This window comes from Oncorhynchus keta, chromosome 17 (genome assembly GCF_023373465.1).
Source record: "Oncorhynchus keta strain PuntledgeMale-10-30-2019 chromosome 17, Oket_V2, whole genome shotgun sequence".
Lineage (NCBI taxonomy): Eukaryota > Metazoa > Chordata > Actinopteri > Salmoniformes > Salmonidae > Oncorhynchus > Oncorhynchus keta.
The window spans coordinates 30,407,637-30,430,175 of NC_068437.1; the positions used below are offsets into that span (position 1 = coordinate 30,407,637).

At 42.7% G+C, this 22,539-nt stretch overlaps 3 protein-coding genes across 20 annotated transcripts in view; 2 read left to right on the forward strand and 1 right to left on the reverse strand.

Moving 5' to 3' along the window:
- b4galnt3b (beta-1,4-N-acetyl-galactosaminyl transferase 3b) overlaps nt 1–1,983 on the forward strand; it is a 50,820-nt gene extending 48,837 nt beyond the window's left edge. The window contains exons 19-20 of the mRNA XM_035791194.2: nt 62–188; nt 307–1,983. Coding sequence (XP_035647087.1) covers nt 62–188; nt 307–418 — 239 coding nt within the window. The 3' untranslated portion in view covers nt 419–1,983. The remainder of the gene's footprint in view (nt 1–61; nt 189–306) is intronic.
- A 2,911-nt stretch (nt 1,984–4,894) lies between these two features.
- On the reverse strand, nt 4,895–8,801 carry tnni1c (troponin I, skeletal, slow c). 6 transcript variants are annotated; one of them, XM_052465873.1, is made up of 8 exons: nt 8,725–8,801; nt 8,496–8,535; nt 8,190–8,231; nt 6,945–6,986; nt 6,651–6,782; nt 5,982–6,071; nt 5,641–5,823; nt 4,895–5,498 (listed from the first exon to the last, which is right to left on the reverse strand). In XM_052465873.1, exons 3-8 carry the CDS (start codon nt 8,220–8,222, stop codon nt 5,400–5,402), a joined length of 579 nt encoding a protein of 192 aa, XP_052321833.1. In that variant the 5' UTR covers nt 8,223–8,231; nt 8,496–8,535; nt 8,725–8,801; the 3' UTR covers nt 4,895–5,399. The 6 variants fall into 6 exon arrangements, with proteins under 6 accessions (XP_052321833.1, XP_052321831.1, XP_052321834.1 ...); XM_052465871.1 differs by having other exon boundaries at nt 6,934–6,986; nt 8,092–8,231; XM_052465874.1 differs by having other exon boundaries at nt 8,496–8,518; nt 8,725–8,791.
- A 2,797-nt stretch (nt 8,802–11,598) lies between these two features.
- c2cd5 (C2 calcium dependent domain containing 5) overlaps nt 11,599–22,539 on the forward strand; it is a 63,156-nt gene continuing 52,215 nt past the window's right edge. For 7 of the 13 annotated variants that reach the window (XR_008066442.1, XR_008066441.1, XM_052465856.1 and 4 more), the window contains exons 1-7: nt 12,195–12,705; nt 13,127–13,230; nt 13,752–13,860; nt 14,000–14,086; nt 14,456–14,627; nt 16,962–17,057; nt 17,164–17,319. Coding sequence is in view for 11 of the 13 variants with exons in the window: in XM_052465856.1 (XP_052321816.1) it covers nt 13,771–13,860; nt 14,000–14,086; nt 14,456–14,627; nt 16,962–17,057; nt 17,164–17,319 (601 nt within the window). In the remaining 2 variants the exon portion in view is untranslated. The other 6 variants (XM_052465858.1, XM_052465861.1, XM_052465859.1 and 3 more) reach the window with 6 other exon arrangements.

The window sequence follows — 22,539 nt, forward strand, 5'->3', positions numbered from 1 at the left end:
ACACACACACACACACACACACACACACACACACACACACGTCTCTCTGTGTGTGTTCCAGGTTACTGGGAGGTGAATGGGTTTGGTCTGCTGGGGATCTATAAGTCTGACTTGGATGCTGCAGGAGGCATGAACACACATGACTTCACTGACCGCTGGGGAGGAGAGGACTGGGAGCTGCTGGACAGGTGTGTGTTTGTCTGTCTATGGTTGTTTGGTGCATGTTTGTGTGTTCTGTTGCTCATGCCTGCTCTGTCAATCTGATCATTAATAGGAATTATGTTGCTCTCCCCTGCTCTGTGTCAGGATTCTGCAGTCGGGTCTGGAGGTGGAGCGTATCTACATGAGGAACTTCCTACATCACTACCACTCTAAACGTGGCATGTGGAACAGACGCACCCAACGCAGCGGCACGTAACCCACAACAACACAGCCAAAACGTTAGCGATGCAGCCGTACCCATGACGACTCATCCGTGGGTGCAAGGAAACAGCCACACTTTAACGTCCCCATTCCTCGTATCAGCCATTTACAGCTGTCGACCGGTTAACGAGAGGGCAGGACAGAGGGGATTCCTGACACCATTGGGTGATATCCCCTGTCACTCAAAATGTTTGAGGGTGTGAACACAATATAGTACTGATCGTTCTGGAAAAAGACACTACTGAAAACTAGAGCAGAGGTACTCAAATCTGAACATGTAGGTCCGCAGTACTGCTGGTTGACCAGAGAGTCACTCACCTAGTGTCCCAGGTCTGAATCACAGGTTGATGTTTATTGTCATGATTCTTGCCCTGGAGGCAGAACTGAGCTGTTTCTGCAAGATGGGCCAGCTGCCAAGTCAAAATTGTCTATCTTAAAAATTCACAATTTTTGGTCTTATTTGAAGGTTTGGGTTAGCAGTGTGGTTGGGGTTGCAAAACAGATTTTATGATCACTGCTAAGCTGCTCCAGGGAAAGACTAATGACAATAAATAACAACCTGCGTCTGAATCAGTCCCCAGTCCCGAATCAGACCTCAACAACTGGATTTGAGAAAAGGTGGACAAAACACTACTGGGTACTCTATTTAAACATTATACTACTGGTTTACTCTATTTTAACAACACACTACTGAGGATCCTGTTCTAAGGAGATACTGTTGTAGTAAAAATTTACATCTTTTCCACACAGTGTGGATATTTTCCTTTGGCTAAACAATGACAGATGTCTTTGGTAGCGTGAAGAGACTCATAAGAAAACTGAGCAGTGATGACCTGCTCTGGTCACTGGTACTGATGAACTAGTCTGGGCAATCCTGGGCTGCCGAACCAAAGACAGAGACGATACACACCTACACACACAATTTTAAACGTCATGGATCATACAGCATTTTTATGTAATCAGGGTCCAGCTTATTTATTGACAATGACAAAATGCAACAATGTTACTGTATCACTGTGATTTGTATTTTTTTTTGTTAAAACATTGTTTTATTCGTATAATTAAGATGTGAAAAGGGGGATCACTTCTGATTCAGGCAAGTTTACTGTACTGGATGGGGATATTTCCTTTAAAATGCAATGTGCATTATGAAGCCTGCTGTATTCATAAGTGCCTGCTCCGTAGCTCTGCTACTGTAGAGCTCTACTACATATTACTGACTCTTGAATGTCACATTGTGCCTATTGCATGTATCCTTCGGGAGCGCTGTCTATGTCATTTTCTATGGATTATACTTAAGAGGATCCCGCACCAAACCCCTTGTGCAAGTTAACAATTTTTTAAATGTTACTCCGTGCCTTCTCTACAGCTCCGGCGAAGCAGGGGGTTCAGTTGACACAAAACTAGAAAACTTTTGAAATGGGGAAATACTACCTGAACTTGTCAGTTAAAAACCCCATGTAGTCTTTTACATTAGATTTATAAATCATCACTGTATGTCTAATAAATCACTGTTTATTTCATGAAAATAACTCCAAATATATTTTTATAATTTATTTCCATGAGCCTCCTTTTGCCATTGAAATGCTTTGTCTCATCATTTGGACGTGTTGATACAAATGTTCATATATTTACATACACAGCCCTAATTTCCCGAATTGGATCGTCTAAACTCTAGTCGAGAGCCTACTCCACTTACCCCTTCAAAGTAGGAGGATGCATATGCAAATTATCGATGGCTGGTCATTGGTCAGAATAATCAGATTGATGTCATGATCTGGGACAAAAAAAACACCCACCTGAACAGGCTTGAATTTCCAGGCATTGTTTTTGAAACGGCTCTTACACAAAAAGGGCGTTATCAAAATGTTCACAATGTCAGTGTTATTTTGACCGCCGTGTGAAAAAAATACAAAATAAACTGGAAATCATGTTTTTGACGGAACTGGCGCTTAAAAAATGCTACATTTTGTGTTCCATTTCACAATGTGATTGTATCGGACCTTTTTGTTACTGAAGTCAGACTCATGGCAGCTGTTTTATACCTTCTGTCTCGTGTCTACACTCCCTTTCTGTTTTGCTGTACATTCCAGTCTTGGGAGCTCGGGCTGCCATGCTGTAAAAACAATTTATTTTCAAACAAAAGAGTAGAGACTCAGGAAAATGAGCATCATACGTTTGTAACAATAATTAAGATATTACTTATAATATTATAAAAAATAAAACACAATTACAAAATTACAACAATAAACACAATTAAAAATGAAAAGCTGAAATGTCTTGAATCAATAGGTATTCAACTCTTTGTTATGGCAAGCCTAAATAAGTTCAGGAGTAAAAATTCACATGGTAAATCGCATGGACTCACACTATGTGCAATAATAGTTTTAGATTTTTTTTTTATGACTACCTCATTCGTACAGTATGTTAAAGCAGCACGAGTAGCACTCAGTCTAGCACGGAGTCTCCTCATGAGACCCATGAGGTGGCGCACAAATTGGCCCAGCGTCTTCTGGGTTAGGGGAGGGTTTGGCTGGCCGGGATGTCCTTGTCCCATCGTGCTCCATCGACTCCAGGTGTACGGTGTTTCCTCCGACACATTGGTGTGGCTGGCTTCCGGGTTAAGTGGGCATTGTGTCAAGAAGCAGTGTGGCTTGGCGGGGCCGTATGTCAGTGGACACACGGCTCTCGACCGTCTCTCCTGAGTCCGTACGGAAGTAGCAGCGATGGGGCAAGACTAACTACCAATTGGATACCACGAATTTGGGGAGAAAAAGGGCTAAAAATCAGTCTGAATCAGTACCAGAACCATGCAGGGCCCCTAAACAGGGGACTTTACATCAGAGCTTTTAACCTGTCCAGATGGTGACTACATCTAGGGTATTGCACAAGGTTAAATTGAGTTCCTCAGTTAGGTGGTTAACTGATTTTTGTACTCTGATGTCCTTGGGCAGGCGGAGGGAGTCTGGAAGGGCATCTAGGAATCTTTGGGTTGTCCGGGAATTTATAGCATGACTTTTGATGATCCTTGGTTGGGGTCTGAGCAGATTATTTGCATATGTGTTTTTTCATAGTTTTGATGTCTTCACTATTCGTTATTCTACAAAGTAAAATGAGCAGGTGTGTCCACATTTTTTACTGGTACTGCATATTAATAGAAGTCTGGTAAAACTGAGGATCTCTGGGAATATGAACTATGACCTATGAACTTCATGCTCTGTGGTCTGATTTCAGGCCTGCCAAACCTGCAGGTGTTGGACCCGTCTAACCAGGTCCTACAGACTGCAGGGTTTTGGCATTTTGAGTGTGAACACAACCCTATATTCCCAGGGCTCAAAGACCTCATCCTGAGAAAAAACAGGTTTATGAAACTCCATGCTATCGCCAACCACACCCATCAGATTAAGTGTCTTGAGTTACTGGACTTGAGCCCCAACAGAATTGAGTTAAAGGAGAATCCTTCTTGGCCCTCTCATCTCAAACACCTGTCTTTGAGTGGAAACCATTTAGGTAAAGAAGTCTTAACTCATCACAGACAGGGATAGTCTCATTCACAATGTATTCCTGCTTCTGACGAACCTGAGCGGTCTCTCTTAGTTCAAACAAATTCACGAGACAGCCTCAACCTTTACTTACCATCCTTGGAAGAGCTACACCTGTACCACAGCAACATCAACTCCTTCCACCAAGAGTAATTTATAGGACCCTTTTACCTGTGACTGTGTTGTACTGGTTTATGACCAGTTTTGACAAAACGTCAGCTGCTGTTCATCTGCCAAGCCATCTACTTTGGTTTTAGCAATAAATAGAGTTTACAGTTTGTGATCCTAATTTTTTTAATCCAACGTAATGTTATATTACGTTTCTTTGAAGTTTGGTGGCACAAAATTGCAAAAAAACTATTCTGAGTGAGCAAGTATTTTTTAAATCTGTACATATACAGACATCGAACGAGTGAGCCAACACACACACACCTGTGTTCCACCTCTGGTGGCCTCTGTTTTTGCATGCCTGAGGTGTTTCTGATTCTCAACCTTCGCCTGTCATTCCGAGGTCATTCAGTGATGTTATACTGAGGTCGCCTGTGATGTGTCTGAGGCGTTTGTCAGAGTGGAATGAATTCTTGGAAGGAACAGAGGCTAAGTATATCCTGGGTCAGAGGTTAACACTGTGCCTCTGCCTTTACACTGTCAGGATGTCTGAAGACAAGGTCATCCCATTCCACACACACTGATATATGCTGTCAGCTGCCTGCATGGTGGTATGCAGAGTACATTCATCACTGTCTAATTTATATTGAAATTGTCAATTCATAAAATAGAAAATGAAGCATCTAATTGTTTTGTTGACTCATTAGACACCACAGGGTAACCGTGTAACTCTACTATGTTCAGTATACAGTATACTATAATAGTGGTGTTACAGCATGTTGTGCAACTGGCTGTCAAACATTCATACATACAACCTTTGGTTTTTGAATTACAGTGATTTTTAATATGTTTTTGTGGTTATGTCATTTTATTTAGCTATGTTACTACAGACAAGTCCGTATGTGTAGGCTAAGTCAACACAATTACTATTTACAAGTTTCTGACTTTTTACAAATTACATTGGGCAGTTTTGTATATTCACATTCCTTAAACTTAACTTGATTTTTTTTTTAAAGATACAACTTGAGAGAACATTGGTTAGACTAAATACAGTAGTGATTTGACAGACACTTTTGTAGCTACGCTTCAACCTGCAGCAGGCAACATGAGCTCTACAGCAGTAATACCTTTGACACAGAGACTCAGAAGTGTGGTGTCTTAAAGCCCTGGTTTAGGACCTGAGTTGCGCACCTTTAGTTCAGTCATGGACACGGGTTTTCCCAGTCCCTCTCACTATCTCCACTCTCTCTTCTCTCTCCAACATTTTTTTTACCCCTCAGTGTCATGGAAGTCTGTGTCCCCACCCCCATGTGGTGAGGAACCACCTTATTGGCCACCGCCAGCATCGAACATCTTCTTCCTGCCCTCCATGCCAGACATGGCCTCCACGTTCTTCCTCCAGTCTCCCACTTCCAGGTTGCCCTCCTGCCGGGGGCAAACAAGACCACATCAGACCAGAAACAACCACATCAGACCAGTCCTAGCTAGCCCGAATCAATTCATCAGGCTTATTGTTAGATCCCAGTTTTGCTGTCTGTATTCTGTCTGTCGTTTCATGTTTGCTCACCTTCTCCTGTTTGATGTCCTCTTTCTTAACAGACTTGAGGTTGGATCGGAGGTCCATGTGTTCTTTGTGTTTGGTGCCCAGCAGTGCTCTCATCATCTCTTCTGCTGATACTCTGACCTTCCTCAGAGCTGGCTTCTTAAACTTACCCCCCATGTCCATCACCTTCAGCTTCAACTCGTGGATCTGCAGTGGGGGGAGGGATCAGATGACTGCTATTTGTTGTACATGGTCCCTGACATTAAACTAATAAAATGATGATCAATTAGATGATGGATGATTTGATGTTTGTTTAAATAAGTGTGAATGTGTGTAGTACTCTAGGTGGCTACGTGGTTTCATACGTCTTTGCCGTTCTTGTAGACTTTGGCCTCACAGTCATAGCGCTCCTCATCCACTTGGTCAACCCTGGTATGGAGCTGCTTACACAGTTTCTACAACACATACACACAGTATACATTTAGCCCTTATTTTGTACTTTTATTTTATTTTGTACTTTTACCCTTTTTTTCCTCCCCAATTTCATGATATCCAATTGGTAGGTACAGTCTTGTCCCATCGCTGCAACTCCACTATGGACTTGGGAGACGCGCATGTCAAGAGCCATGCGACCTCTGATAAACGACCCTGCCAAGCCACACTGCTTCTTGACACACTGCTCGCTTAACCTGGAAGCCAGCCGCACCAGCTGGCGACCAAAGTCAGCTTGCAGGCATCCGGCCCGCCACAAAGAGTTGCTAGAGCGTGATGGGACAAGAAAGTCCCGTCCGGCCAAACCCTCCCCTACCCCGGACGACACTGAGCCGATTGTACGCCACCTCATGGGTCTCCCAGTCACGGCCAGCTATGACACAGCCTAGGATCAAACCCGGGTCTGTAGTGACGCCTTAAGCACTGCGATGCAGTGCCTTAGTCCGCTGCGCCATTCGGGAGGTATCCCTTATTTCTAATGGTAAAGTACCTCTGTAGTTCTTCATGCTCCTCCCAGATTTGCTGTAGTTTCTGTCACTCACCTGCAGCTCCTCCAAGGACAGGCCAGACACCTGCAGGGGCGGGAGCTGCTCCCCCAGGTAGCGAACCTTCTCCTCCTCTCTGGCTTGTTTCTCTGCCTCCAGCTCCTCTAATGCACGTGACAATAGGAGGATCTGGTGGGGGTAGACGAACGGAGGTTGGAGAGGTAGTGTGTGTGTCTGTGTGTCTGTTACTCTATCAGCTGTTTTGGGCAGCTTGACGGTGTGGTGGAGATTGTGCTTTTGTGTGCATGTGTTTGTGTCCATGCTTGCTACCTTCAGTGACCTTTTTGTTACCTTCAGTGACACCTTGCGGGAGGATGAGATCTTGGACTTGGGCTGAAAATAAAAACAATAAATTATATTTAAATAAGTGTTTAATAAGTGTTTAATAATTGAGGGTGTGACATTCTGTTCCTAGATTTGGGCCACATCTGTGTAAAGCCAGTGTGGAAGTTTGCTTGTTTCAAAACAGTTGGAATATGTGGTATTGCTCCTTAAATAGATCTGCCTTTTTGGTTCCAGGTATAACTTTTTTTGGTTCAAGATAGAACTCTTTTGGGTTCCATGTAGAACCCTCTGGAAAGGGTTCTACATGGAACCCAAAGGGGTTCTACCTGGAACCAAAAGGGTTGTACCTGGATCCAAAAGGGGTTCTCCTATAGGGAAAGCCAAAGAACCCTTTCTGGTTCGAAGTAGCACCTTTTTTTCTAAGACTGGAATACTGTATATACAACCCTAACCCACATAACTCTACCCCACAAATCCCTACCCCAATAATCCCTACCCCACACAGACTTACCCCACACAGACTTACCCCACACGGGCCTACCTCACAAGTCCCTACCCCATGCATTTGTACCCCACACAGCCCTACCCCTCAAAAGCCTACCCCACACATTCCTACAGTCCTACCCAGTGCTCAAGGTGGACTGAAATAGGTGCCAGTATTCATTTTGGGTGCCGGTACTCTTTATATTTAGGTTCCGGTACGCATTATATTTGAGCGCAATGGCCCTACCCCACACATTCCTACAGCCATACCCCACACAGGTCTATCCCAGAGCCATACACATAGAGAGATTGGGGATGTCGGTTTCAACCAAAAAGCACATGAAGACACATTTAAACAGCATTACATAATTCAGCAGCAGCCATTTTGCTTCTTCCTGGGCAATAGTGGCCTAGCAGTTCACATATTATTTTATTAAGTTAACTACACAAAGCTAGCTAACTGAACTGCAAAAATTATAATGCAAATACTTGTTAAGACTGGATTAATATAATGTTCAGAGGCAGCAACATGGCATACAGCTCTACAATTAGCCAAAGTCTCTCTGACTGGCGTACCCCACTCAGTCCTACCCACACCTGTCATACCTTTCCCTGAAAATAAAACAGAGGTAAAACAAGAGAGGAGAGTTAACATTGATATTGATAACACCTGTAGATGTGTTGGGAGCGCTTTGTGTGTTGTGTTGGTAGCAGAGTTCCAGACACATTTCCATTGTAACAGATGGACAATTATTACATTAGATCTACCTTGGTGTGTTCGACCTTTGGAGCCATTGGCATGGGGGCATTCTGAGGACACACACACAGTCAGTACACATATCAAAACATTTCATTTTGATTTACTTCAAAAGAGTTAAAAGAAAAACTTACATCACTGCAATGGCCATTTAGAGTTTAATGAGGGAGACAGAGAAAGCCAGACAGACAGACAGACAGACATATGAATGCATGGACTTCACTCACTTCTGAACAAAGCATTTATTTCAATATGACAAATTAGCTATTTAGGATAAATAAACACTGCCTATGTAACAACATTCTAAAAAGTAGTACTTACTCATCAGCCATTGTTGAACCTTTGAGAGAGAGCAGTCTGTTTTGTATCAGAGACGTAGAGTCAGAGAGACATCCCTGAAAAACTAGTTGAGCCATAAACCTCTCATGGTATGAGTATGATAAATTAACATTAACTAGCTACCAATCAGTGCAATACATTACCAAATCAATAATAAGACAGTTTGATTGATAATAATCACTAAATCCTCTACTGTTGTTCCCTTACCTGTTTTGCACTGTTAGGTGCTCTCTTTGTTGAAAGCTTTTGGACTGAAGGCTTTGTGCAAGCATGTAGGCATCGGCTGGTATATATAGTACACACACACCAGACAATGGTATTGGCTGCCTGTGTGAAGCATGCCATCCCTCCTGTGACCCGGTGACACTGCTGTAAATCAATCAGTCCATCATGCGGGATCAACTGGAAATCTCAGACTGTTAACTCATGTTACAGATTCCCACAGCCTGACAAGATTATAACCCAAACAGCACACAAGACACAGCTCTATCACTGTATTCGTATAAGTTACTGTAATGATCTGGTGTGATCGAGCTGTGCTGTTTGAGTGAGTGTACAGTGCCTTGCGAATGTATTCGGCCCCCTTGAACTTTGCGACCTTTTGCCACATTTCAGGCTTCAAACATAAAGATATAAAACTGTATTTTTTTGTGAAGAATCAACAACAAGTGGGACACAATCATGAAGTGGAATGACATTTATTGGATATTTCAAACTTTTTTAACAAATCAAAAACTGAAAAATTAGGCGTGCAAAATTATTCAGCCCCCTTAAGTTAATACTTTGTAGCGCCACCTTTTGCTGCGATTACAGCTGTAAGTCGCTTGGGGTATGTCTCTATCAGTTTTGCACATCGAGAGACTAAAATTTTTCCCATTCCTCCTTGCAAAACAGCTCAAGCTCAGTGAGGTTGGATGGAGAGCATTTGTGAACAGCAGTTTTCAGTTCTTTCCACAGATTCTCGATTGGATCTCGAAGCCTGAAATGTGGCAAAAGGTCGCAAAGTTCAAGGGGGGCGAATACTTTCGCAAGGCACTGTATGTGTGTGAGAGAGAGGTACACTAAAAAAATATTTTAAAAAAGGTTCCAAAGGGTTTTTTTTGCCTAGGAGAACCCTTTTTTGGTTCCACATAGAGCCCTCTGTGGAAAGGGTCCTACATTTTTATTTATTTACATTTAACATTACATTTAAGTCATTTAGCAGACGCTCTTATCCAGAGCGACTTAAAGTAGACAAGTCAGTTTAGAACAAATTCCTATTTACAATGATGGCCTACCAGGGAACAGTGGGTTAACTGTCTTGTTCAGGGGGAGAATGACAGATGTGTACCTTGTCAGCCAAGGGATTTGATCCAGCAACCTTTCGGTTACTGGCCCAACACTCTAACCACTACATGGAACTCAAAAGGGTTCTTCAAAGGGTTATCCTATGAGGACAGCTGAAGAACATTTTGAGGTACCAGACAGCACCTTTTATTTGTGAATATAGGGAGAATTTCAATTGCATACTCCTCGCGTCCTCTCTCTTCTCTACTCGCCTCCATCTCAAAACCCATTGGATGAGAAAGCCAGAGGTCCCTTCCCTCTAACTTTCTCCTCCAATGGGTTTTGAGAAGGAGGCGAGGAGAGGGGACGCAAGGAGAGTGCAATTGAGATTCTCCCATAGTCTACTGTTAGAGCCTGGGGTATGTTATATTAAGTCAACAGCAGATGTTCCACTGTGTTATATTTATTCAGTAACCTTTCTGCTGCTATCTCTGTCCTCAACACAATGCTGCGGCCCATTCCTCCATCTGTCTCTCAACCAGCCGCTGCCTCACCATAGATCATTCACAGGTGACAGGCTCACCACAGCCCTGTGCTATACCCAGCCTCAGTGTTCTCATAACCCTGTACACTAACCTAACCCAGCCTTCTCTCATAGCACTGTATCCCAGCCCAAACTAACCCAGTTACAGCCCAGCCCCAACTCCCAAGCTCCAGCCCCCTCCTCAGCCCCAGTCTAGCCCTGCCCAATCTCCAGTGCTTAGACTAACAGCTTGTCTTGCATGTGTCTGTGCTCAGAAATCGTAATTAATGACTACTCTGACATCACCATAATGTGGCCTCCCCATTGACTTATGCTTTTTATGGCATCCACAGTGTTTACTGTTTAGAGTCACAAATAAAGGCGTTCTCCACGAAGGGCATGCAATGGCAGTTGGGTCTGCAACAGGAGGGCCAGTTGAAGCAGAGGGGTGTTAACCCCTACACCATTCGGCAGTACCACTCATTCCCGACTAGCCAGACTCAGCAGGGAACTCCGATGCCTCCGGTTTTCAGGGGCAGTGGTAAGAGTGCCTGTGATGCAAGGGAAATGTGCAATATGTATTATGTGACTATGAGATGTGTACAATGTGTATGACAGGGGTAATGTGCAATGTATATATTATGTTAAGTGTGTAATGACCAGGGTCTATTTTTGTATACAGCAGTCTATTCTCTGTATCCTAACTGCTATCCATTCCTAGGAGTGGGGGTTAGGAGAGGAAGGAGAGATTGAAATGGAAATGAGCTTGGCCACTCAGCCTGCCATGTAACCTTGATAGCGGCCATTGGGTCTTTGGCAGAGAGGAGAAAAAAGGTTCCAAGGATGCTATGGATATCTGTGTGCTCTGAGATTAAAATATCAGCCTATCCCCTCACACACCCCTGGACAAACTAACCAGGTGTCAAGAAGAAGGCTTTATCATTTAATTCAGACAAATCTACCTAGCAAACAGCACAGACACACACACAGTCTTGTATAACTTGGGACACACAACTCAGTCCGATTCAAAATCCTATTTTCCCTACCCACTAAACCTAACCTTAACCCAAACCATAAAACCGAAGCTAAACCTAACCCTAATTCTAACACTAATTCTAACCTTAACCGTAAACCCCTTAGAAATAGCATTTGACCTCCCCAGTTGGGAGGTTGCTATTGCTATTTGTTTACTATTCTTGTGGGGACTTTATGGTCCCCACAAGTATAGTTAAACACGTCCACATGTGCACACTTACAGCCACACACACACTCCATCTCTCCCTCATTGTGGATAATTTTGAAGGGCATAAGTTATATGGCAAAATCTGACGCATATGTATCTATTTTAGTGCATATTACATCTACTGTTATATTAATACTGTACACACTTCACCTCATTGTGTATGGGACAGGCCCAACCGGGCGCTATTGTTCATTTTATGTTGTTTTCTGACTAATGAGACCAGCCGGTAAAAAACTTCTGGCCCCCATGGACCGGTTTGTACATGAAACATCCTCCATTCAGGGTGCACAGGCGTTGATTTACTCAACTCATATGTGGAAAAAAAATCGTGTTTTTGTTTTTTGGGTTTTCGGACAAATTCTGGATGTTGCACACCTCTTGCGCTTGTTGTTTACCCCTGGTTGAACATGGTGGGCAACATCAGCAAGTAACGTTAGCATTAGCCACCCTAGCATGGTGGTTGAAAATGTTGTTTTATTAAGACAGTGTGCATATGTCCCCCGTTTTTTTCACCAACAAACCATTAAATCGAGCTAAGGAGGTTACGGACACAAGTGCAGCCTGAGTGGAGGATGTTTTACGTACGATCCGGTCCATTTGTGACAACCTGGGCGGCGGGGTAGCGGAGCTGACAAGGTACAAATATGTCGTTCTTCCCCCGAACAAGGCAGTTCCGCCGTTATTGAAAATAATAATTTGTTTTTAACTGACTTGCCTAGTTAAATAGTAAAGCGTAAAGTAAGATTACAAACGACGTAAATGAAATAATAGCGACATCATGCGGTCAGTTGGGCTAAGTATGAGAAGCCTAACGTGAAGATGAAGCCGGTGTTACAGTTTTACATCTCGTGAACAAGATTTAGTCACCACCTTTCCACCAGAAGAGAAGACAGCGCTGGCTAGCATTTTCCATTCGTTGAGCTGGCCGGGGATGCTAACCGCAATGTGTGTACAGTGAATTTGAATGAGCTTTTTTTCAAGCAGTCAATGGCCATAAAGCGTAGTTATAGTAAATATTAGCCACATCTACCGGGCTTTTGAGAGAAGATCTCGTCATGTTTGGTAGAGATGCGGAGGTCTGGCGCGCGGGCTGCCAACAAAGTCCGTCTGAAAAAACGCTGCTGTTTCCCCAGCTCTCTCGTTTTACATAGTCCAGGTAAGGACACTCAGTGACGTCTCATAACAGCCAGTTTGTTATACTGTTTGTAACAGATTTCATTATGCTGTGTGGCGACCCGGTCGCACAGAAATACAGGGGGTAACGTTATGCATGCATGTCAGTCAACTGCTATGCAGTAACGCTAAGCTAACTGTGTGGCTGTTGCAATAAGCTCTCAATTAGTTAACTGGCTGATTAACAGAATCAGTAGTTGGCTAACTAAGTCTGTCATCCAAGTAACCTAGTTCTATAAATCAGTTAGCTAACTTATCTTACATATTACAGTAACGTCAGTGAAACAAGTAATAAGGTAGAACGACCACTGTATTAGCTATAGCTACATGGCCAGAATATGCTGCTTTGCTGGTCAATCTCTGTATGTCAACTGTCACCAACATATGTCGCCTCACCATGTCAGGACCAAGCAGGACTGGCATCAGCCTTCTACTACTCAGTAGCCACAACTGCAGTGTGACCTTAGATCTGGTAGCACATGAATCAGTTCATCTTTATTTTAACCAGGTAAGTTGACTGAGAACACATTCTCATTTACAGCAACGAACTGGGGAATAGTTACAGGGGAGCTGAATGAGACAATTGTAAGCTGGGGATGATTAGGTAACCGTATGAGGGCCAGATTGGGAATTTAGCAAGGACACCAGGGTTAACACCCCTACTCTTACAATAAGTGCCATGGGATCTTTAGTGACCACAGAGAGTCAGGACACCCTTTTGAAGTCCCTTCTGAAAGATGGCACCTAACACAGGGCAATGGCCCAATCACTGCCCTAGGGATATATTTTTAGACCAGACGAAAGGGTGCTTCCTACTGGCCCTCCAAACACCACTTCCAGCAGCATCTGGTCTCCCATCCAGGGACCGACCAGGACCAACCCTGCTTAGCTTCAAAAGCAAGCCAGCAGTGGGATGCAGGATGGTATGCTGCTGGCCAGGTTTTATCATGATCTGGTGAATACAGGTAAAATACACAATATTGCTATTGTAGTAATGCAATTATTTACCTGTAATTCTTTGATCCGAAGGTGATGACAAAGCTGAATCATGCCGGGTAAATTGAAAGCTAAGATTGTGGCGGGGCGTCACTTACCAGTCATGGACAGAGCCAGCGACCTCACTGATGCCTTTGTAGAGGTGAGCATGGTCCATTCTAAGTTTACCCGGAAAAAAACATCAGGTCAATGTAATCTTACAACCCCTTCAACACATATACTTCGTTACAGTGATGCAGTACGAGCCTTGTGGTGTTCTTCATTGATGTTGTGTCTTACAGGTCAAGTTTGGCAACACAACTTTCAAAACGGATGTCTACCCCAAGTCCCTTAATCCACAGTGGAACTCAGAGTGGTTCAAATTTGAGGTAAAATGTGTGAATATGACTTCTTGACTTATTTCTCTGTGAAGGAAGGTGTTTGTGAATGGCATAGGATTACAGGGTGAAGAAGCTGCAGCAGGGTTCTCCACAAAGAATGTAAGAGGGGCGCTTCGCCACTTTGTGGACTGGCTGCGCCACAATGTAAAAAAACAACTATATTTGCCATTTTTGCTCTAGATTGCAGGAAATGTCAGTTACATGTGTTAAAACATGCTAAAATCTTTGCGCCCCTCCGGGCATCCCCCAGCCATACTCAGCAGCACCACCTTGTTAAAAAATCCTGGGGCGAACCCAGTAGAGTCAACATGATTGTCCTGTATTATTGTTTCCCCAACTTTGTCCCCCCTCCTCTAGGTGGATGATGAGGATTTGCAGGATGAGCCGTTACAGATCACAGTGTTGGACCATGACACTTACAGTGCCAACGATGCAATAGGGAAGGTCTACATTGACATCGACCCTCTGCTGTCCAGCGAGGCTGCTACCGTCATCGCTGGATGGTTCCCCATCTACGACACTATACACGGTGCGTTTCATATTGATACTGAACAAAAATATCAATGCAACATGCAATAATTTCAAAGATTTTAAACATCCTTTAAGGAAATCAGTCAATTTAAATGAATTAATTAGGCTCTAATCTATGGATTTCACATGACTGGGAATACAGATATACATTTGTCGGTCGCAGATACCTTAAAGAAAATGGGCCTCACAATGGGCCTCAGGATCTCATCATGGTATCTCTACATTCAAATAGCCATTGATAAAATGCACTTGTGTTCACTGTCCGTAGCTTATGCCTGCCTATACCATAACCCCACCACCACATTGGGGTACTCTGTTCACAACGTTGACATCAGCAAACAGCTCGTCTATGTGACGCCATACACGTGGTCTGCGGTTGTGAGGCTGGTTGGACATGCAACCAAATTCTCAAAAACAACATTGCTGCGGCTTATGGTAGAGAAATTAACATTCTCTGGCAACATCTCTGGTGGACATGCCTGCAGTCAACATTCCAATTGCGTGCTCCCTCAACTTGAGACGTGTGGCATTGTGTTGTGTGACAAAACTGCACATTTTAGAGTGGCCTTTTATTGTACCCACCACAATGTGCACCTGTGTAATGATCATGCTGTTTAATCAGATTCTTGATATGCCACACCTGTCAGGTGGATGGATTATCTTGGCAAAGGATAATGCTCACTAACAGGGGTGTAAACAAATGTGCACAACATTTGAGAGAAATATCCTTTTTGTGCATCTGGAAAATTTCTGTGATCTTTTATTTCAGCTCATGAAACTTAAGACAAACACTTTACATGTTTTGTTTTATATTTTTCTTCAGTGTAATTCCCCATCTACCACACTATACACAGTCAGTTATATACTTCCACCATCTATGACACAAGTTATATACTTACCCATCAAAAGTGCATGGCCACAGTGGTACTTTTCAGATACATAACCAGGCCTCTCAAGAAATACACAGTGTTCTCTGTGTAACAGCGTGTAAATGCATGTTGTTCCTCTGCTGTAAAAACTTACTAAAAGCTGTTATTTAACGGTATCTATCTAGTAATGATGAAGTAGCGCCTGTCTTCCTGGTTTGAGAGGGGTGTGCTTGTGAAGAGTTGGGGTATCTATTAGAGGTCGACCGATTCCGATTTTTCAATGCCGATACCGATTATTGGAGGACCAGAAAAGCCAATTCCGATTAATCTGCCAATTTAAAATATTATTAATAATAATAATAATAATAATAATAATAATAATAACATTTAAAAAATAAAATAAAATAAAAAAACGTTTTTATTTTATTTTATTACATTTGTAATAATGACAATTACAACAATACTGAATTAACACTTATTTTAATTTAATATAAAACATAAATAAAATAAATTTAGCCTCAAATAAATAATGAAACATGTTCAATTTGGTTTAAGTAATGCAAAAACAAAGTGTAGGAGAAGAAAGTAATATGTGCCATGTAAAAAAAGCTAACAATTAAGTTCCTTGCTCAGAACATGAGAACATATGAAAGTTGCTGGTTCCTTTTAACATGAGACTTCAATATTCCAAGGTAAGAGGTATTAGGTTGTAGTTAATATAGTATTTATAGGATTTCTCTCTACCATTTATATTTCATATACCTTTGACTATTGGATGTTCTTATAGGCACTATAGTATTGCCAGTGTAACAGTATAGCTTCCCTCTTCCCTACCTGGGCTCGAACCAGGAACACATCGACAACAGCCACACTCGAAGCATCGTTACCCATCGCTCCACAAAAGCCGCGGCCCTTTGGTCATTAATATGATCGAATCAGGAAACTATCATTTCAAAAACAAAACGTTTATTATTTCAGTGAAATACGGAACTGTTCGGTATTTTATCTAACGGGTGGCATCCCTAAGTCTAAATATTGTTGTTACGTTGCACAACCTTCAATATATGTCATACACGTGGAGTGCAATGGTTAAAGCGTTGGACTAGTTAACTGTGCGTTTGCAAGATTGGAACCCCCGAGCTGACAAGGTGAAAATCTGTCATTCTGCCCCTGAACAAGGCAGTTAACCCACTGTTCCTATGCAGTCATTGAAAATAAGAATGTGTTCTTAACTGACTTGCCTAGTTAAACAAAAGGTATAAAAAAAAGTTGTTTTTACTTTATTTTATTTTTAATAATCGGAAATCGGTGCCCAAAAATACAGATTTCCGATTGTTATGAAAACTTGAAATTGGCCCCAATTAATCGGCCATTCCGATTAATCGGCCGACCTCTAGTTTCTATGGTTCGGTGGTGTTTTTGTCTGGTAGTAATGTTTCTGTTCATTCTGTCCTCTCCTACAGGTATCAGAGGGGAGATTAATGTTCTGGTAAAGGTGGACCTCTTCAACGACCTAAACCGCTTCAGACAGTCCTCCTGTGGGGTCAAGTTCTTCTGCAGTGAGTCCTGGTTCCCTATGGGGATGTACTATAGTAGAGAAATCTAGTCACAAGAAATGGCTGATGATGATAATAAATGATGATAAGGTGTTTATGCGTGTGTTAGCAACATCCATCCCGAGGTGTTACCGCGCAACGCTGGTCCATGGTTTTGTTGAGGAGCTGGTGGTGAACGAGGACCCGGAGTACCAGTGGATTGACCGCATCAGAACCCCCAGGGCTTCTAACGAGGCCCGCCAGCGACTCATCTCCCTCATGTCTGGTACATAACCCAGCTATCTAACTTTCTCTACTGTGTGTGTGTGTGTGTGTGTGTGTGTGTGTGTGTGTGTGTATATAATATATACAGTGGGGCAAAAAAGTATTTAGTCAGCCACCAATTGTGCAAGTTCTCCCACTTAAAAAGATGAGAGGCCTGTAATTTATCTTCAACTATGACAGACAAAATGAGTAAAAAAATCCAGAAAATCACATTGTAGGATTTTTAATGAATTTATTTGCAAATTATGGTGGAAAGTAAGTATTTGGTCAATAACAAAAGTTTATCTCAATACTTTGTTATATACCCTTTGTTGGCAATGACAGAGATCAAATGTTTTCTGCAAGGCTTCACAAGGTTTTCACACAATGTTGCTGGTATTTTGGCCCATTCATCCATGCAGATCTTCTCTAGAGCAGTGATGTTTTGGGGCTGTTGCTGGGCAACACAGACTTTCAACTCCCTCCAAAGATTTTCTATGGGGTTGAGATCTGGAGACTGGCTAGGCCACTCCAGGACCTTGAAATGCTTCTAACGAAGCCACTCCTTTGTTGCCCGGGTGGTGTGTTTGGGATCATTGTCATGCTTAAAGACCCAGCCACGTTTCATCTTCAATGCCCTTACTGATGGAAGGAGGTTTTCACTCAATCTCACGATACATGGCCCCATTCATTCTTTTCTTTACATGGATCAGTCGTCCTGGTCCCTTTGCAGAAAAACAGCCCCAAAGCATGATGTTTCCACCCCCATGCTTCACAGTAGGTATGGTGTTCTTTGGATGCAACTCTGCATTCTTTGTCCTCCAAACACGACGAGTTGAGTTTTTACCATCTGACCATATGACATTCTCCCAATCTTCTTCTGGATCATCCAAATGCTCTCTAGCAAACTTCAGACAGGCCTGGACATGTACTGGCTTAAGCAGGGGGATACGTCTGTCACTGCAGGATTTGAGTCTCTGGCGGCATAGTGTGTTACTGATGGTAGGCTTTGTTACTTTGGTCCCAGCTCTCTGCAGGTCATTCACTAGGTCCCCCCGTGTGGTTCTGGGATTTTTGCTCACCATTCTTGTGATCTACAATTTTGTTTCTGGTGTCCTTTGACAGCTCTTTGGTCTTGGCCATAGTGGAGTCTGGAGTGTGACTGTTTGAGGTTGTGGACAGGTGTCTTTTATACTGATAACAAGTTCAAACAGGTGCCATTAATACAGGTAACGAGTGGAGGACAGAGGAGCCTCTTAAAGAAGAAGTTACAGGTCTGTGAGAGAAATCTTGCTTGTTTGTAGGTGATCAAATACTTATTTTCCACCATAATTTGCAAATTAATTCATAAAAAATCCTAAAATGTGATTTTCTGGATTTTTTTTTTCATTTTATCTGTCATAGTTGAAGTGTACCTATGATGAAATTTACAGGCCTCATCTTTTTAAGTGGGAGAACTTGCACAATTGGTGGCTGACTAAATACTTTTTTGCCCCACTGTATATATAGTATATCACGAAAGTGAGTACACCCCTCACATTTTTGTAAATATTTGAGTATATCTTTTCATGTGACAACACTGAAGAAATGACACTTTGCTACAATGTAAAGTAGTGAGTGTACAGCTTGTATAACAGTGTACATTTTCTGTCCCCACAAAATAACTCAACACACAGCCATTAATGTCTAAACCGCTGGCAACAAAAGTGAGTACACCCCTAAGTGAAAATGTCAAAATTGGGCCCAATTAGCCATTTTCCCTCCCCGGTGTCATGTGACTCGTTAGTGTTACAAGGTCTCAGGTGTGAATGGGGAGCAGCTCTCACACTCCCTCATACTGACTGGTCACTGGAAGTTCAACATGGCACCTCATGGCAAAGAACTCTCTGAGGATCTTTTTGCTCTACAAAAAGATGGCCTGGGCTATAAGAAGATTGCCAAGACCCTGAAACTGAGCTGCAGCACAGTAGCCAAGACCATACAGCGGTTTAACTGGACAGGTTCCACTCAGAACAGTCCTCGCCATGGTCGACCAAAGAAGCTGAGTGCACGTGCTCAGCGTTGTCTTTGGAAAATAGACGTATGAGTGCTGCCAGCATTGCTGTAGAGGTTGAAGGGGTGGGGGGTCAGCCGGTCAGTGCTCAGACCATACGCTGTATACTGCATCAAATTGGTCTGCATGGCTGTCGTCCCAGAAGGACGCCTCTTAAGATTATGCACAAGAAAGCCCGCAAACAGATTGCTGAAGACGAGCAGACTAAGGACATGGATTACTGGAACCATGTCCCGTGGTCTGATGAGACCAAGATAAACTTATTTGGTTCAGATGGTGTCAAGTGTGTATGGCGGCAACCAGGTGAGGAGTACAAAGACACGTGTGTCTTGCCTACAGTCAAGCCATGGTGGTGGGAGTGTCATGGTCTGGGGCTACATGAGTGCTGCCGGCACTGGGGAGCTACAGTTCATTGAGGGAACCATGAATGCCAACGTGTACTGTGACATACTGAAGCAGAGCATGATCCCCTCTCTTCGGAGACTGGGCTGCAGGGCAGTATTCCAACATAAGGACCCCAGACACACCTCCAAGACGACCACTGCCTTGCTAAAGAAGCTGAGGGTAAAGGTGATGGACTGGCCAAGCATGTCTCCAGACCTAAACCCTATTGAGCATCTGTGGGGCATCCTCAAACGGAAGGTGGAGGAATGTAAGGTCTCTAACATCCACCAGCTCTTTAATGTCGTCATGGAGGAGTGGAAGAGGACTTCAGTGGCAACCTGTGAAGCTCTGGTGAACTCCATGCCCAAGAGGGTTAAGGCAGTGCTGGAAAATGATGGTGACCACACAAAATATTGACACTTTGGGCGGTAATAATCTCCTCCGGTCACTGTAAAGGGAGGAACCTGGGGATTTAAATAGTGCAAATCAATACAACTGTCATTATCTGGCATTCCTGTTTTCGTGAACAGCTTTACCATACCGGCCTAAACTCCTCTACCCAGAACCGTACTAGGGTGTCGACCAAGACCTGGTCATATCCATACCACAACCCTAGATCCTCCTTCATTTTCAGTTTAAAGGGTTAGGCGTATCTTCATGCAATACATCCCTCTCTCCTGATTACAATCAAAAACTCTCACCTTCACTATACTCTACCTTCTTCCATACTGGGTGATTGGATTCATATAGCCCTCTCTCTCCAAATGAGCTATGACCTGTGTCCACGATCAATATGGGAACCTGCACCGATATATGCCATAATGGCTCAGAGTCCTAGACTGCCATGTAGTTAGACTCCATTTTGATCTACATAAAACTCCATTGAGAGATCCTTCCCAACCTCTACTCTAACTTCCTGTCTACCCAGATCTAGGGATCTCTTATGCTTATTTTGGAACAAAATCCTCATCGTCTAAACCATGGGTCAAATTACCACTCTCCGCATACTCAAGTAGGACGTGCTGTATCAGGAATATGTCACCCACGATAAAACAGCTCAGACCCAATTTGGACATTTTCACTTAGGGGTGTACTCACTTTTGTTGCCAGTGGTTTAGACATTAATGGCTGTGTGTTGTTATTTTGAGGGAACAGCAAATTTACACTGTTATACAAGCGGTACACCCACTACTTTACATTGTAGCAAAGTGTCATTTCTTCAGTGTTGTCACATGAAAATATATACTCATATTTACAAAAATTGTGTACTCACTTTTGTGATATATTGTACATACAGTGCCTTGCGAAAGTATTCGGCCCCCTTGAACTTTGCGACCTTTTGTCACATTTCAGGCTTCAAACATAAAGATATAAAACTGTATTTTTTTGTGAAGAATCAACAACAAGTGGGACACAATCATGAAGTGGAACGACATTTATTGGATATTTCAAACTTTTTCAACAAATCAAAAACTGAAAAATTGGGCGTGCTAAATTATTCAGCCCCCTTAAGTTAATACTTTGTAGCGCCACCTTTTGCTGCGATTACAGCTGTAAGTCGCTTGGGGTATGTCTCTATCAGTTTTGCACATCGAGAGACTGAAATTTTTCCCATTCCTCCTTGCAAAACAGCTCGAGCTCAGTGAGGTTGGATGGAGAGCATTTGTGAACAGCAGTTTTCAGTTCTTTCCACAGATTCTCGATTGGATTCATTCAACACCTGGATATGTTTATTTTTGAATCATTCCATTGTAGATTTTGATTTATGTTTTGGATCATTGTCTTGTTGGAAGACAAATCTCCATCCCAGTCTCAGGTCTTTTGCAGACTCCATCACGTTTTCTTCCAGAATGGTCCTGTATTTGGCTCCATCCATCTTCCCATCAATTTAACCATCTTCCCTGTCCCTGCTGAAGAAAAGCAGGCCCAAACCATGATGCTGCCACCACCATGTTTGACAGTGGGGATTGTGTGTTCAGGGTGATGAGCTGTGTTGCTTTTACGCCAAACATAACGTGTTGCATTGTTGCCAAAAAGTTCAATTTTGGTTTCATCTGACCAGAGCACCTTCTTCCACATGTTTGGTGTGTCTCCCAGGTGGCTTGTGGCAAACTTTAAACAACACTTTTTATGGATATCTTTAAGAAATGGCTTTCTTCTTGCCACTCTTCCATAAAGGCCAGATTTGTTCAATATACGACTGATTGTTGTCCTATGGACAGAGTCGCCCACCTCAGCTGTAGATCTCTGCAGTTCATCCAGAGTGATCATGGGCCTCTTGGCTGCATCTCTGATCAAATCAAATCAAATTTTATTTGTCACATACACATGGTTAGCAGATGTTAATGCGAGTGTAGCGAAATGCTTGTGCTTCTAGTTCCGACAATGCAGTGATAACCAACAAGTAATCTAACTAACAATTCCAAAACTACTGTCTTATACACAGTGTAAGGGGATAAAGAATATGTACATAAGGATATATGAATGAGTGATGGTACAGAGCAGCATACAGTAGATGGTATCGAGTACAGTATATGCATATGAGATGAGTATGTAGACAAAGTAAACAAAGTGGCATAGTTAAAGTGGCTAGTGATACATGTATTACATAAGGATGCAGTCGATGATGTAGAGTACAGTATATATGCGTATGCATATGAGATTAATAATGTAGGGTAAGTAACATTATTTAAGGTAGCATTGTTTAAAGTGGCTAGTGATATATTTACATCATTTCCCATCAATTCCCATTATTAAAGTGGCTGGAGTTGGGTCAGTGTCAATGACAGTGTGTTGGCAGCAGCC